This window comes from Embiotoca jacksoni, unplaced genomic scaffold, assembly GCF_022577435.1.
Source record: "Embiotoca jacksoni isolate LCO1_2020_lvr unplaced genomic scaffold, fEmbJac1.0.p SCAF_7, whole genome shotgun sequence".
Lineage (NCBI taxonomy): Eukaryota > Metazoa > Chordata > Actinopteri > Embiotocidae > Embiotoca > Embiotoca jacksoni.
The window spans coordinates 6,203,457-6,219,794 of record NW_027185425.1 but is presented as its reverse complement, the minus strand read 5'-3'; the positions used below and the strand labels follow the sequence as shown (position 1 = coordinate 6,219,794).

The 16,338-nt window shown below is 39.7% G+C and overlaps 1 protein-coding gene across 1 annotated transcript; it reads right to left on the bottom strand.

The window, feature by feature from the left end:
- Positions 1 to 5,556: 5,556 nt before the first annotated feature.
- Positions 5,557 to 15,663, bottom strand: LOC138214739 (transcriptional repressor scratch 1-like). Its single transcript, XM_069176522.1, has 2 exons — positions 14,329 to 15,663; positions 5,557 to 8,241 (listed from the first exon to the last, which is right to left on the bottom strand). Exons 1-2 carry the CDS (start codon positions 14,450 to 14,452, stop codon positions 7,466 to 7,468), a joined length of 900 nt encoding a protein of 299 aa, XP_069032623.1. The 5' UTR covers positions 14,453 to 15,663; the 3' UTR covers positions 5,557 to 7,465.
- Between the last annotated feature and the right edge of the window lie 675 nt (positions 15,664 to 16,338).

The window sequence follows — 16,338 nt, the reverse complement described above, 5'->3', positions numbered from 1 at the left end:
AAAGCTATAACAGTGACAACATTTTGATTTTCAAAATTGAAGCCTTTCCAAATGTCATATGAGCTTTATTCTGTCTGAATTCAGATCTGAATTTGAAAAAAAAAAAGGGTTAGCCTCCGCTTTCTACACTACTTAATGATAATAGACCACCTAAAAGTGTCACGCAATGCATTCTGATTTTGATTTTCAAAATATAAACCCTATGAAATGCAACTTGAGCCATAATTTTTCTGAGTTCAGTTTGATGGTAAAAGTAAACTTCCTGTTTCCACAGAAGAAACTTCCAAATAATAATAACAGACCACCTCAATGTGTCACTCAGAAAGTATCAAGACGTTCTGATTTTGATTTTCAAAATAAAAGCCCAGTATATTCCTTCTAAATGCAGATTTGAAATAAAGGAAAACTTCCTGTTTCCACAGACAAATCGTACTTCATATTGTTAGACCATATCAGTGTATCATTTCATTTTATAAATTAAAGCCCTATAAAAAAAACCATTGATAAGCTATATTTTCCTGCATTTACAAAGATTGATAATAAAAGGAAACGTATTTCCTATTTCATCAGACCAGTTGCACTACACAATGATCGACCACCTGAATATTTCCCTCAATAAATATGAATATATTGTGATTTTTAAAATTAAAGCCCTCACAAATGTCATAAATGAGCAATAATTTCCTTGGATTTCAGATTCATACTGAAATACAACTTACTGTCTCTTCTTGAACAGTTGTACTCCAATTTATAGGACATTCATTACTTATCAAATTCACTCACTTATTTTAAGTCACAATTTACAGCTGTAGCAAAAAGCTGCATGTATCCTTTTCGTAACTGTGATGCTCCTGTAGTGGATCTGTACCAGTTCAGGCTGCTGTGCAATGTGTAAGTAAAATAATGCTTGTATGGATTTCATAGATGTTTGTGCAACACACACATTGACACTAGCTATTATAGCTAGGAAGACTTTTTCAGGTCCAGTGAATATTAGAATTTGTATCATTAGTGGACCGAAGGTAATATAACAAAAATCAATACCTTTAGTAGCAATAGGAGAAAATCTATCTCCTTTTAATAGGAGGTCATTTGTCTTGTGAGTTAAAGTACTGGCAGATAGTAGCCAATCACAGTCAGTGGGATCTTCCATGTGGCTGATAATGATTTAGGAGACACTGTTATGGGGATCATTGGAATCCAGTGAGAGCATGTGATGGTTAGTCAAGCTAAATTTACTGTGGAGCTTAAAGATAATGCGGTGCTGAAGCTCAGGGAGGTTAAAGTTAGTAAACGGTGCATTATGGATTTAAGATTTAGTGGCAAATATTCAGCTAAAGAGGACTGTATTTTAATTGTAATTAGCAGTTAGCATGTTAACAAGTAAATGTGAACATTGTTTAACATCAACATGTTAGCATAATAGACTGTATATAAGATTACTATATGGTTATCTAATGATGTTAGCGTTTAATTAAATTTGACTATCCACAATTACAGCCTCATACAATGTATATAGCATCGACAACGACACAAACTAAAAGACCAACTCAAGGTTTAACATGAGTTTAGAACCTCCAGGAGATATTTGTACAAAGTCTTTGGAAATTTGAAAACATAAACCACCCTCTGCTGAAGAGCCACCATCTTCCTTTCACACAGATGCACACACACCGCGTGCCAAAACACATACAATCACATTCCCATTTTCTAACTAAAATGTCCTGCTTTTGTACTCTTCTGTAAAACTTTTGGCTCTCAGCCAGATATTGTTTTGGGAAAACTCGATGATTAACCTACAGAACTTGCACAAAATCAAGACAAAGTATTCCTGGGAACGGCAGCAGTCTCACGTGTCTTACTCTTTTCTTTTCTCTTTTCTTTTATACAATCTAATTAATACAAAATTAAAAAAATTAAAAAAAATCAATTAGACTTATATGGACTTGCTTAATTCAATAGAAAGTACTCAACAATTTGGGTGCACATGGTGGCTGCAACTCATTACATTTTACTGCATATTCTTTATGTTGTGTCTTTATTAGGTGCTTACAGGCTGTTTTTAGTTATGGTACAGAAGTTTATGTTATTGTAGAGTTTTTACAAAGAGGCTTTTGTTATTAACTTCCATAGTTTCGCAAATTATTACAGCTCACAGATTGCCCAGTAACAATAGCAGAGCAGACATTATCTTACTATTGCCACTAGAATATCCCATGATGTTTATTACATCATTAAAATAGAAGACTGTTAAATTAGATTTTATTAGCTATTGTCAAAATCTTTAATGTATCCAAAGTGGCTTTTATGTCCATATTTAAAGCCTTAATGCAAATTACAAATGCTTTTTTGATTAAAACAAAACATGCACACCCACACATACAAATACACAATAACATACACATTCACCGACACCTACACCTACACATGAACATACACATATTGTGTGGCATTAATGTCAAGGTTAACGATGTTGTCCTGACATCAGCCTTCCTGTTCATGAGTGGGACCAAGTGTGAACAGTAAAAATCATTCACACACACACACACACACACACAAATGGAGCACATATGTTGACCTCTGCTGAGTTGCCACAGGGTAAAACAAGAGAGTGCTTTGTAAAATAATCATTTACAGTTTTTTATACTGCAGGCAAATCATCTTAATGAATGTTTTATAAAACCCCAATTATTTGCTTACATAATAATGAAAGCAAAACCACATTTATTACATTTCCTTTCTGTTGACTAACATGTTCCCTGCGTGCATATTCTTTACACGACTGATGATTTATCAATTTCCTAATGATTAATTCATACTGCTGAAGTTGCTGCATCGCAGAGCTAATAATAATCCTTGTTGCCTCGCAGCTCATCCATGTCATGTCACCGTAAAGATCCTCCCGAAGGACTCTATGGGTTTTGTATTACAGCTGCATAAACGTTTTCTTTAAAGGGTCACTGTGACGTTTTTATAAGTAAAGCTTAGTGCACTCATTTTGAACAGTGGTATTCAGTCCATGAAAACAGCTGTATAATGTCTGTGGCTCCGGAGGATCTTTCTAAAGGCTGAGCGAATAACCTCTTTTCTCATGTTGGGCTTGGAGACTACAGAAAGTCAATGTTCGGTCTTAGTCTTTGAAAAACATGGGGATTAACCAAGGAGGGTCTACATCAAAGAGACACTGTGCGTTGCATTATGGGAAGCACAGGATCTTGTGCTTTTTTGAAGCTGGACTCAGCCTTTAGTGTCACTCTGACTAAAGGGTATAATGATCATCAGCACCTAATATTGGTCCATTTAAATTGGGAAGTTCCCAGGTGGAAAATTTCAACTGTAATGCCTCCTGGAGTCAGATATATAATTATGAAAGCTGATATATCGGTATTGGAGATAACCATGATATTCAGGAAGTGAATGTGGCGTGCATGGTGTGTGTGTGTGTGTGTGTGTGTGTGTGTGTGTGTGTGTGTCAGCTGTAAAAGGGAGAGGTGGTGTGAGTGGTTCAGGGAACAGTGCCAGGGACAGAGATAATTAGCACAGGTGCTTGGTGTTTTGCTGATTACTCTCGTTCACTGGGATGATGACTCACACACACAGTTTCCTGAGGACGGCAGCAGAGAGTTCCTGAGGGCTGGCAATGACCAAGTGGACAGACCCTTTTCCAACAGGCTCTCGACAGCCAGGTAGACACAGCGCACACTTTTGAGTTGTATAGCATGTGAGTCTAGAAAAGTATTGCTTGAAATAAATCATTGCATTGTATGCTACCTTTTGGTACTGAGGTAACCCACGGTGATAGCAGTGGGCGCGCTACAACATGGATTATTTATATTGCGTTAATTAAGCTCATACGACAATACGATTATCGTGAATTCCTTTGGACACGATAGAAATTTGATATCCTGACACTCTAATTGTAGTAATGCCATGTTTCAGCACTTCTGTCTTATTTATTTCTCATTAAATCTATAGTACACACACTACTGTCCAACTTCTATCTGGACATGTTGCTACGGTGTTTGTATGTACAAAATACAGAATAAATGTTGTGATCAACTGCCAATGTTAACAGTTGCTAACCTGGCTTTTCCGATTTGCTGTACAGGCAGGCGGTCAACTCCATGTGACATCATGACTGGCGCCGACCTCCGACCTCCAAGGTAAATACAGCAACAGCAGTGTTTTTGTAAAGTGTTCAAAAAAAAAAAAAAACTCAATACATGTTTGTTTTTTAAAGTAGCTTTTATTTAGGAAGTGAAACAAAATGCCCAGTGTTGTCTTTGTGCTTTACATTGTTTCAAACCAGCCACTGGAGGTCAGAAAAAAAACCTCTGAGGAAGAACTCAAAACAAAGCAGGAAGCTCCAGAAAAATGTATCATCATCATCATCGTCGTCATCATCATCATTATCATCATTATCATCATCACTCTATACAGATCTGTAGAAATAATCAGACTCCAAAGTCACATTAGTGCTTATTTACAAGGCCTCTTGCCGCAAAATAGTCGAGTTTTCATTTGCTCTAAAAAAAGGTGTGGTGTAGATGCTTTCACAAACTTGTTGAAAAGCGACACAGCATATTTGAAGGTGTCATTTTTAACCATATTTTCTGGTGTGAATTAAGGAAAACACAGCTTGTGTTATGTCAGCATCTTTGTTGTTGTTTTTTTTTAGTTTTTTTTTTTACCTTTGATTCATCATTGTAGAAAAATGAGAAAGAGGTTGTTATTTCTACATACAAGGCATTGTCTACCTGAATCTAAACTCTTTCATTGTGCTACTATCTTTAAAAAAAAATTAAAAAAAAAAAGAGTTGTAGGATATAATTCATAAGAGGAAGTGCTTTTATATAAGAATAGGTAAACTAGCTTGTGGCTATAGTAGGCTACAGTAGTTCATAGTAGAATCTAAGTGTTCGGCGATGCATTCTGGTGCTGAAATATTGACCAAATGTCTTCTCTTCTTTTTCACCAATTCTTATAATTGCATTGGGAATTGCCACATCAAACTCACAACAGTCAGACATGATGAAAATGAAAAACAACCGTGAATTTATAGGGGCTTTAAATAGTATTGTTGACTCGAGAGTCCTCACATGGAGTTTGTGACTTAATGTCTCATGTAAAGCTCAAGAGCAAAACTTATCTGTTGATTGGATTCGGACTGAGCAGAGAGCTCACAAATTTTGGCCAAACTCATTGGAGAAAATTCGCACGAGGGTCAAGCAAGAATTGTAAAGTTGTGTACCACCTATTGAACGAAGAGAATTTACAACCATGGCGCAAAAATACCAAAACCTTTTACTGTTCTCGTTCCGAGTTGGTGTTTTCGTCCATGTTTCAGCACCAGAGGTCTACAGCAGTACCTTCTACTTTCTACAATATTTTAGAATAATAATACGAGGCAGGCAGTGCATAAACCATGTACAAAAAGACCCGTCCCGACCCAACCCAGAGCCCTCCATCTAAAGGAGTTGAGCCATCTGTGTAAATCCCTGGAAGCCCCTGCAGCTCCTAATGCTTGTACACACGTAATTGTCAATAAGCTAATGGTGCCAAGATATAATCACAACTAGGAGGCAAATGTTTGGGATAATATTACATACTCAAGCATCAGAGGTTGGAAAATTGGAAAAGTGACTCCCTGCTCTCTCTAATTTGATCTTTTTACAACTTTCCAAGCAGTTCACAAAAGTCACTGGCTAAAGCCTCAAAGAATCACGGCAGCGTCCCAGTTCCTGTAAATTTAGAGCTCCAAACCCAACCCTCCATTATTTAACACTAACTTGGTTCGCTACCTCCCTGAAATTTCATTTCTCATAACTACATAGAATAGTGGTACTTGGAAAAAATCAGGATGTTACAAGCAGTTATGACTCACGTCTCTTCAAAAATGTCATGCATTATTGCTCTATCAGATATGGATGAAATATTGCCCATGACAGAAATTTCCTTAATTTGCCTGTTATCTAAGAGGTTTGGCAAAAATATCCCAAAGACTCGTAAAATTGGCATAGATTCCATTATTAGGCTATTGTTATTTTTTGCATGCAGTAGTTTTTATAATTAAAGTGGCAGACAAAAGTAAAAGATATTCAGTAATTAGAAAGTGTCAAATGCTTTGGCATATTTGTAACAAAGGCAAAAGAAAAAAACCTGTAACAAAGTAAAGTGCAAATTAATACAAAAACAAATAAATAAATGAGGCAATAAATAAACACATAAGAAAGACGAAAACCTCAAAGCTGAATACTGTGTTGCTCGATGGCAACTTTTTTACAACACTTGAAAAAGGTTTGACCTTTTGAGGAAAATCTGGACATTTCTAATGTCTCAATCCCCATCTGACATTGACAAATAAAAATAAATAACCTCAGATTCAGGTTATAGGAAAACACTGTTAAGGAATACCCTGGTGGCTCAGGTGGAGTTTACAGCCATCTGATCCTGTAACTGGAAGTCCAGTTTATGTCCTTCTTACTTTTCACTGGTTGCCGTAAAGTAAAGCACAAACGCCAACGTTACTTTGAAGTAAAGAAAACAGCTCCCTCGTCTATGGTTTAAAAAAACGTCACAAAAAATAAGTTTTTCCCACTGCACAGGTGTACTTGGCTATACCTGTAGTACCGCGTTATGGCAGGTTTGTACATTGTATTTTCTTCACAGTTCATTGTGGTTGTGTCAATAGTATACAGACGTGGTAAACTGTAGGTGTTAACAAGTGTAGATCAAAATCTTTACAAGTGTCTTGTTTACTTGCTGAGAAGTAACACTGTGTGCTTTCTTTGTTTTGATGCTTTATCTCCTTGTAAATTCAGTCCAAGGTCAGTGTCATGAAAACAGGACACCAGATGTGTCCTTTAGATTATGAATGTTTGTTTCTAAAAAAAAAATCATAAAATATGAAAGTTCATAGAATCTCTTTGCAAGAAACTGATGACGTGATTCATGCTTTAAGCTCTGTGAAATTCCTGTCACAAAGAGAGAGAGAGATGGAAGAGGAGGTTGTGCTTCAGTGTCATTTCCTCATCGTTCGGAGAAAAAAAAAAAAAAGAAAACACAGGATGATGAGGATAGATATGGACATAAATAGATCTAGGTATCTTCAAAAATGATGAGCTAGATGTGCTGTGCTTTATTTATCTTCACAGATATTTAAAACAGCCCCAGGGGGACATATCCTATCGAAGCAGGTGACAATCTAAATCAGGCATTGAAAACTTTTCACTCCACTTCCAGATGAGGAAGGATGACACAAAGGAGAGAATGGAGGGTTCTTGATAAAAACAGACGTCTTCCATCTATTTTTGTCATATACCTCATGATCCTTGCAGAGAAAACACTTTTCCCTCGTGGTGCTCAGGTTCTTCTTTTAGGGGAAAGCAGGAGAAGTCGGAAGTGAGGCCGGTAATATCTGATGTGAATAAATTAAATGAACCCCAGTCATGGTTTAGTGAGTCCATCATTCCCCCAGTGAGCTCAGAGGGGAGAAGGCCCCCTTGAAGCACGCCGACTCGTAGTGCTTGTTCAGGTAACTCTTGAGTGCAAACGTTTTGTCACACCGTTTGCACTTGTAGTGCTTGAAGGCTGAGTGTGTCTGCATGTGAGCACGCAGGTTCGAGCGGTCAGCGAACGCTTTCCCGCAGTGTGCACACCCAAACGGCTTCTCGCCGGTGTGCGAGCGCATGTGGCCCTGCAGGAGCCACGGCCGGCTGAACGCTTTGCCGCACACGTCGCACTTGTGCTTGAGGTCGTGGGTCAGCAGGTGCATAGCCATCGCGGGCATGGAGACGTAAACTTTCCCACACGTGGGACACTTCTTGGCCATCTTGCTGTCGATGCTCCTGTGCGTCTGCTTGTGCCGGCTCAGGTTGGAGGACGTTGCGTAGGTTTTGCCGCACTCGCTGCAGGTGTGCCTCGGGGTGGTGCCTCTCGGGGTTGCTGTGGCTTTCCTTCGTGATCGTCCATCCATGATGAAAAAGGCATCCACCGTGTATCCCTCGCTCACGGCCGCGTCCCCGTTGATGTATCCGCCGGCTGAGGACGAGACCTCGGACCGTGGGCTGTCCGGCTGGTCCGAATCGCCATGGCTGTCACCATTGATGCCAGAATAGGTGTCGTTGATGCGTCCATAGATGATTGATGAGGGGCTTGGGGAGGGTACTTTAGAGATGACCGACGAGTCGCTTCCCACCACGTCATCGTAAGAATTTGGACTCAGATAATCGCTGACGTAGCCTGAGGAGACAGAGGAAGAGGTTAGTTGTCATGGCAAGAGGATTGATTGGAAATTAGAAACTGGTTTGAAAATCTTTACAGGGATGCTACACGAGTGCTACAAAAGTGATAAGGAGGTGAAAGGGAGAATACACTGCTCAAAAAGAGTCATCCTTTCTGTCCTTTGACATTTGACTGTTGACAAACCTCTCTATAAAGAGGAGCTGCCCTTTTTTTTACAGTGTCTCTATTTTCAACATCGAATGGAACACTGAAAATTTTACTTCATACCATGTGCACTACCCGGGTCCAGATCTCCAACTACAGCTAACTTTCAGGCCAAATGTGAAGCACTGAGTGAAGGTGAAACTATTTATGGTTCTATCGTTCTTAGGAAACTGCACGCTACTGTTGACTAATACATTAATGGAATGTTATAAATGACTTATTGATGAGGTCATTGTGCTAATTCTCCCAGTGTATTGTTAAATCTGATGTCTATTTTCAAATATCACAAAATTCGCAGAAATAAGAAGGGAATTGAAGACGATACATGTGGTACCCACTGCTGCCAATAAAATTAAACTGAATTCATATAACTGCAAAAACACAAGCCACAAATCAAACTCATTCATTGTTAATGTTTTGTCTCCAGATAACATTACTGCTCACAGCCTGGCGTCTCTGGTTTCGAAATATTAATTGGACCACCCTGGATCACATTAACAACATGTGCATTATTATTAAGAAAAATCTTTTATGTTCCCCCTTAATACACATACCCTTCAGACACAAGTCCATTCTTTAGAAACACTGGGCGGCATGTCTAAAACACAACTATTTTTGGAGGTGATATAAAGAGTTGTGGTATTTATAGTGGCAGTAAAATGCTTTTATGTCTTTGCAAGCAAGAAGGAGACACTTTCCCCTCAGTGGGAAATCTTTATTTTTCATAGACGGTTCAGTGAGCACACTTGCTCCTCATCTGCTTCACCTTTCCTGACAGGTCTCCAGCTGCACACAGTCACACCTCGGCGCTGTCAAAACCTCAACTCTTGTACCCAGAACAGCTCTATTACAGAAGCCGGGGGGGTCTGTAGCATTGCTCAGTGGGCACCGTGACATGACAATCTCCCTCTTGAGCTAAACAGTATTTGCCTAGGACTCACAAATTCCTAAGCAACCTGCAATTTTTTTGCTCAGCTTCTGACAAATCGGATCAATTATTTGCTGCCGTGTTACGATGTCAGCTGCTTTATTATTTCTATTATTGGCTTCAACACTCAACAGGCTGAACTATAACAGACACAAGGAGAGACAGAATCGCTAATAACCCACAGCCACAACTTCTGTGGATCCATGCCGATCGATAGCTCTCCATTTCAATTAGCACTATGTGAGCATTAAGACACAGACTGCGGAGGAGATACTATTGCTGGTAATATAATTTCATGATGCAGTTCTGAGAAAAGCTCAGATGTTGGTCGATAACATGATGAGACTAAGAGACAAGGGGTAGAGAGAGGAGAAGTACAGTAAGGTGAGGGGAGGAAGGGAGGAAGGGAGGGAGAAAGAAAGAAAGAAAGGTCGCAGACAGAAAGTGATGTTATGTGCTATGTAGTGTTGGTGGTTTGGCAGAGCTGTAGCTATACAGCTCTAATTGTAATTCAATGTTTTGAATTTAATTAAGACAGACTAACAGAGAACAAAGAATACAGGGGAGATCGAGGGAGTCAGAAAGAGTGGCATGGCGTGGAGAGAGAAAATCATGAATCATAAATATTCAATCATTGCACTCTGGAACAAAGTACTGTGTTTATGTGTATGAGTGCGTCTTGTTTTATAGAGCATGGGTAACATTTTGAAACAGACCAAGTGCTCATTTTAAAGCCTTATTTAAACACGTAAGTTGACTAAGAACAGCTCCAGTCTTTAGGATGTTGTAAAGCGTCATAATCACTCAAACTGGTTTCAATTACAGTCTTGAACTGGTGGACACTGAACATCTCCACTGAACAGGCCATTGCCTCATAAGCCGCTGCTACCAACTGTAGAAATTTCAAAAAGTATAGATAAACCACTTACGTCTGTTGCCGGCCAAAACCAAACAGTTTGCCTGTTATCAGATGACTGAATAGGCTGTTGTCATCATCTGTCCCAACTATATCGGCTAGTGGGGGCCTACTAAACCTACCAGTAGGTTCAGGAGGCGTACTGGACGTTCTTTATCACGGTAACAATAATAATTAACAAATGGTTAACATTAAGACACAGTCGCAGTTCAGTTAGGTTTCGGCTCAGGAGAAGATAATAGTTTGCTATGTAAGAGCCGTTGCTAATGTCACACAAAAAAACGCTACATATGTTACTTAAAATGTTTCGTAAGTTAACATATGTACATAATATGTACACAAACCATAGACTGTGTATAAAAGTGGACGTAGCCTCCAGGTCTGAAAACTGAGAAAGTGTCTTAAGCTGTAGTACCACTGAGGCCCTCTGGGGGTCGGCCCCAAAAAAGCCTGGCTCCATAGACTCCTATTCAACTTCTATCATGAAAAACAGAGTCAATAATTTTTTTCCACAGGTGACGATGGTGTCATTTGCTAAAGTCACTTCTTCTTAGTAGTTTTCTGGTGGTCCATCTGAAAATATTCCCGTCATTAATTTGATTTTAGACCTCAAAAAGTGGTATTTTGCAGGACATTTCTGTTTGATTGACAGGCCTGTGGTGCTGTCAGGTTTCCACTATACGTGAGGTAAGCGTAGTGTCCTCGGGTTCCCAATCAGATTGAGTCAGATTCACCGAAAGTGTCCAAATACGGTCAGTTCTGGCTCCCCAAAAAAAACAAGATGGCGACGGCCCGAAATGCCAAACTTGAGGCTTCAGAACGACAGTTCACAAACCAACGGGTGACGTCACCGTGGTGACCGTTTGACGCAGACTTTGTTGCGCTTTATACAACGTCATTTGACTTCCTCCTTCGCTCCCACGATAATTACTATGACCACTAGAGGTCACCATTACTGTAACCTTCTAATCTTTAGTATTTTGCCCAGTAGGTTTAGCAGGATCCCATTAGCCTATATATTTGGGACAGATGTGTGATGATAATTCAATAGTCTGATAACAGTCAGATTGGGTGCCAAAACATAATGCTCTGTGCTGGACGGTTGGATCGATACAGACAGACACACTGACCCGAGTCTGGCTCTTGGTGAAAATGTCTTGAGCAATGGGCAAAATAACTTTCCGTTTATGCTCGTCCACTATTCAGTGTGTATCATGTCACCTCTCTTCTTCAGCTGTATGTGTTTGCCTTGGTGAAGATACTAACGGCCAGACTGAGCAGTGAGTAAGTGACTAAACAGGCAGTGAGAACAGAAATAAAATCAAGCTCAATCCCTGGTTTTAGGATGCAAAATCTTAAGGTGTAAACGCAATATGGCAATTATATCCCTGACAATTAAACATGAGCAGTCGCTGTCTTCCTCTTTTTATAGCAAGTGTTGCTGTTACTGTGCACCTCAGCATCAGTGTACTGTCTCTACTTGTTTGTCTTTGTCTCTCTCCGTCTCCGTCTCGCTGTGTCACATCTGTATTCATTTCAAAGTACTTTAGCAGCATAAGAGCTGATAGCTGCTCTAAATGCTTATTAAAGATTAAATACTCTGGCAAACCAAAGCCATCCCTCTTTTATGTGTCTTTGAAATACAGAGAATTAGAAAAGGGAAAGGAAAACGTAGCGAGGCAGAGAGAGACAGAGAGAGAGAGAGAGAAAAGCTGCAAGCTACAATTTAATTTTTGATCCAAACCAGCAGTAACTGACGCACACTTGTGTGCTTTGGACACTTGTAGGTCACTGACTGCTTCCTGTATGTGTGTATGTGTGTGTGAGTGTATGTGTGTAATGCTGTGCACTCAGCTGTGCAAGCTGTCTGGGAAATGTGCCGAGTTGACAGAAACACAGCAGTGTGTGTGTGTGTGTGTGTGTGTGTGTGCGTGTGTGCGCGCGTGAGTGTGTGCGTGCCTGCAACAAGCTGCAGTTGCTTCAGTCAAAGTCTTGTTATATTTATAAGAAGGGATAGCTCCCTCAGTCTTTACATGCTTGCCACAATGCTGCTGCTGCTGCTGCTGCTGCTGCTGTGTTTCTCTGTTCAGAGGTGTTCTGATGTGTCATCAGAACACCGGGGATCTTTTCATCTTACATTTGACCTTGGTACAATGTGAAAACCACCAGGCTGCACTAACACCGCGACACACTTGTCTCTGTGCAGTGACAGTGAGTTTTTCTGTAGCTCTTTCAAGGCTGCATTCATCTTTCTTTGCCCACCAGAGGGCACAAACAAGCTGAAAGACACAATTTTGGCAAAACAGCAGTGTTACGGAGAGCGTTTTAACTCACGAAATGGATTTTATTTCCATCCCAGCAAAGTTATTTATTCGTCATTGGCCGTTTATAAGTCCAATATTTACTTCATTTAGCACTGTGTTTGCTGTAAACTGCTGAGTGATAAGAGTCGCCAAAGATAAACCGAAACAACAAGCTAGACAAGGCTAAAAGGCATCATGACTTTTATGTTGTGAATATAGACACTTTATTTGTGTATTATTTATAAATATCAATGCAGTCTTAACATAAACAAGGGCTGTTACCTCTGTTAAAGACTCACCCCCGGGTGCATTAAGTGCCTGTAGTGGTAATTTCTGAGGTTTAACTCCAAACGCCACTCGGAAAATCAACACAATCTTTTAAGAGCACATATAAGATCTTCGGTTCAGAAATGCCAGGCAAGTATTTCATCAATACTTTCTGCTTTTCCACGCCTTTCCACTGAATATTTGACCCAAATATTGTCCATTCTCACTGACTTTGTATTGTATTTTGCTTGTTTATCCGGGATTACACAGTGCGTGGGAACCATTTGCAGTCAATGTAACTGGGCAATATCTTGGAAAGAGACTCACAGGTGCTGCAGAGAAACTGATTTGAATAATATAATTGGCAAGAGAACAACGGTGAATCCTAATGCATGTGTGCTGGTGACATAATGTATTAACATAATCATTTAGCATGGTTTTCTTCAATGATCTCAGCTGTCTGGCTTCTTGTTGCTCCTCCACTGTTTTCATATATTCGAAGGAGGACATTTTTTTATTTTATTTTTGTGCTTAACTTTTCATGCCTGAATATGGGTTCTGTACTGTATGTTAAATAGAGTGGTAGTGCATTAGTGTTAAGCAGATAACGTAGGAGATAACTTTATTTACTTGGCATCAACATTTGTTTCAGGATGCATGTTCGAAGGCCAACATGTGAAATGTTGCAGGTAAAATTTGAAGACTATTGCAGTATTATAGGCTACTTTATAGATATAGTCCATGGTGTCACAGCAACAAACCTGAAATTCAACTAGAGATTCAAATAAAATCACATTTGAAACCACCTGGAGTATAAAACCTTTGTTTTTCTTACATATAATTTTCCAAATTTTTAGCAGGTGTTATGCATAATGTCCTACATACAATTAAATCCAAAAGGTTGTTTATGTCAGGTGTATAGGAAGTGACAAATTTCACATTTTCATGTGTAAATTGGGTTTAAGTGATCAATAATTCCCCCTGATGAAGTGCCTTTTAGAAAGACTCCTTTGCTCTGCCCTGACCTCTGACCTGGCTGTGGAAAGGGTCAACAGGCATCACACATTTAACCCACTACATTACTTTCAAATAATTGACTCCTTCATCGCCCCCCAGGTGTGACAAATTCTCAGTTGACTGAAAATGTAGGTTTTCCTCACCTCCTGCCATTTCTCACATCTATGTCTCCACAAAACAGTGTTTCAGGGAGAGAGAACATGTCAGTGATCAGAATTTCAATGTTTGCAATTGGTATATTTTTGGGTTGTGACCGGAGTCTGACCCTGTAATTCCCCTTTCCTCCTCCTTCTGAAACAGTCATGACTGATGCTTTAAATCTGGGGATAAAAGAAATACTCTGGGTGATGTATGGCTGGCATTGTGAGACTGTGTGTGTGTGTGTGTGTGTGTGTGTGTGTGAGAGAGAGAGAGAGTGTGTGTGTGTGTGGGGGGGGGGGGTGACTAACCTTTGTCATGATGATGGAATCGCAGACTGAGCTCTCCTCTTCGGCTGTGACCATATGAGCTCTCCAGGTCAGCAGCCGAAAAATCGTCCAGTTTGACTTTCTTCACTAAGAAAGACCGAGGCATGATGATAGAGTGTCTGCTCCTACGCTCATACAGATTAACACCCGCTCTCTCTTTCTTCTCTCACCCTCCTCGGTCCGAACTCAAAGCCTTATTGATGAAACACTTATTCAGCTGATTTTTAGCATGTATTTTTTTTTTTTCTCCCTCTTTCAGCTACTAAAGGTGCGCTGGCGTCCTCCCATCAAACAGCCTCGAAAGTGAAGACATGGCTTTTAAAGATCAAACCAACCAGGCGCTCTTCGCGTGCTTCTGCATCTTCAGCATATTAATTTTTTTATTTATTTTTTTTTTTTTTTCTTCAAATAGAGGCTACGTTTGCGTGTGATTGTTGGATCCTAGGGTGAAAAATAGTTTCTTTTTATTCCTTGAGCTCGTCACTGGAAGACCTGTGGAGTTCTTAAAGGTCAAAAATAAACATATAAATCAGTTCTTGTATGGCTATTCCGATGAAAAAAATAAAAAATAAACGTCCCTTGCGTCTTGTTTTAGTTTTTTTTTTTTTTTTTTTTTTTTTTTTTTTCTTATCCCGTTGCTCCTAAAGAAATATTTTTTTTGTCACGTTTTTGTCTTCTCAGAACCCGCTGGTCTTCAGCACGCGGACAGCTCCCAGCAAACAGTCGCTGACGTGCCACCCCCCGTCCCCCCGTCCAAGTCTCGTAGGTTTCAGCACCGGACAGCTCCTCTCAGCGCGAGACTCTTTCCCCTTATTTTTACCGCGTGCCACAGCCAACTGCCGTTCAGCTCCAGAGGAAAAAAAGAGACCAAAAATAAAAAAAATTTAAAAAAAAAAAGGCAATTTTAACAGTCAAATTTAGCTCTTCTGGTACTCCCCGGTGGAAATCCCAAGGTGAGTCAACAAAATTAGGGGGGTTTTTTTGTTGTTTTTTTTGGTCAAAATCAAACCGCTGGGAGCACCGGTGCCTCCAAAAAGAAGCGGTTAAAGCGTATAGGCAACGAGTTGTAACGGTTGGCTTAACGGTCGGAGAGAAACGGGTGTTAAAGAGGCTCAAAAAGACGAGCGCTGAGTCCAAGAAAACGTCTCGAGACCTTCACAGGACTTTGGCCTCTCAAACATCCACAAACTCAGCCAAATATTTGTTCCTCGTAAATATTGCTGGAAAATGTTTTTTTTAAAACTGCAGTTGGAAGACCGGAACATCTCATCTCTCCGGTCGCTAACTCTCTGTTTCACTCTCTCGGTCTCTTCTCTCCTCTGCGCGTGCGGAGCTGCGGCTCTCTGTGATGCACGAGATCAGCTGTTGCGGCTTTATACCAGCGCGAGCGAGGGAGAGAGAGAGAGAGAGAGAGAGAGAGAGAGAGAGAGAGAGCTTAATTTTATTCATCAGAAGGAGAAAAAAAAAAAAAAAAAAAAAGGAGCATCTTGTCTTGTGGCACCAGCAGCGGCGCGCGGTGATGGCCGGGGAGGGTTTTTAATTCGACTGTTTTAAGTGCTCGCTCACGCTGATTTTATGACAGTGAAAAATATAGGGCAGGTTTCGTTGTTTTTTGTTTTTTTTTCGTTCACAAACTGGGGGTCAAAGACCATTTGCAGATTTCTATAAAATCTAATTCTATATTAAAAAAAAAAAAAAAAAAAAAAAAAAAATTTTTTAAATCCTACAGTATATATATATAGCTATAGGAAAAACATCAACAAAATAATTCGTAAAAATTAATATATTATTAGTATTATATATATTATACAATTTAGATTGGTAGTCAAGAAATTTGGATATGGGATTTTTTATTTTTTTTTCTAGATTTTAAGACAGAGTGTAATTGGACACTACTACTACATATAGCCTACAAATGTCTGGGTTCTCATTCATCCAGGTCTATGTTTTTATCCAACTACATCTTGTAGTTTATTGAATACATTTCTTCAG

Coding starts and splice junctions, on each gene's coding strand:
- LOC138214739 (XM_069176522.1), bottom strand. CDS start 14,452: ATGCCTCGGTCTTTCTTAGTGAAGAAAGTCAAACTGGACGATTTTTCG. Junction 8,242..14,328: donor ATTCCATCATCATGACAAAG/GTTAGTCACCCC, acceptor CTGTCTCCTCAG/GCTACGTCAGCGATTATCTG.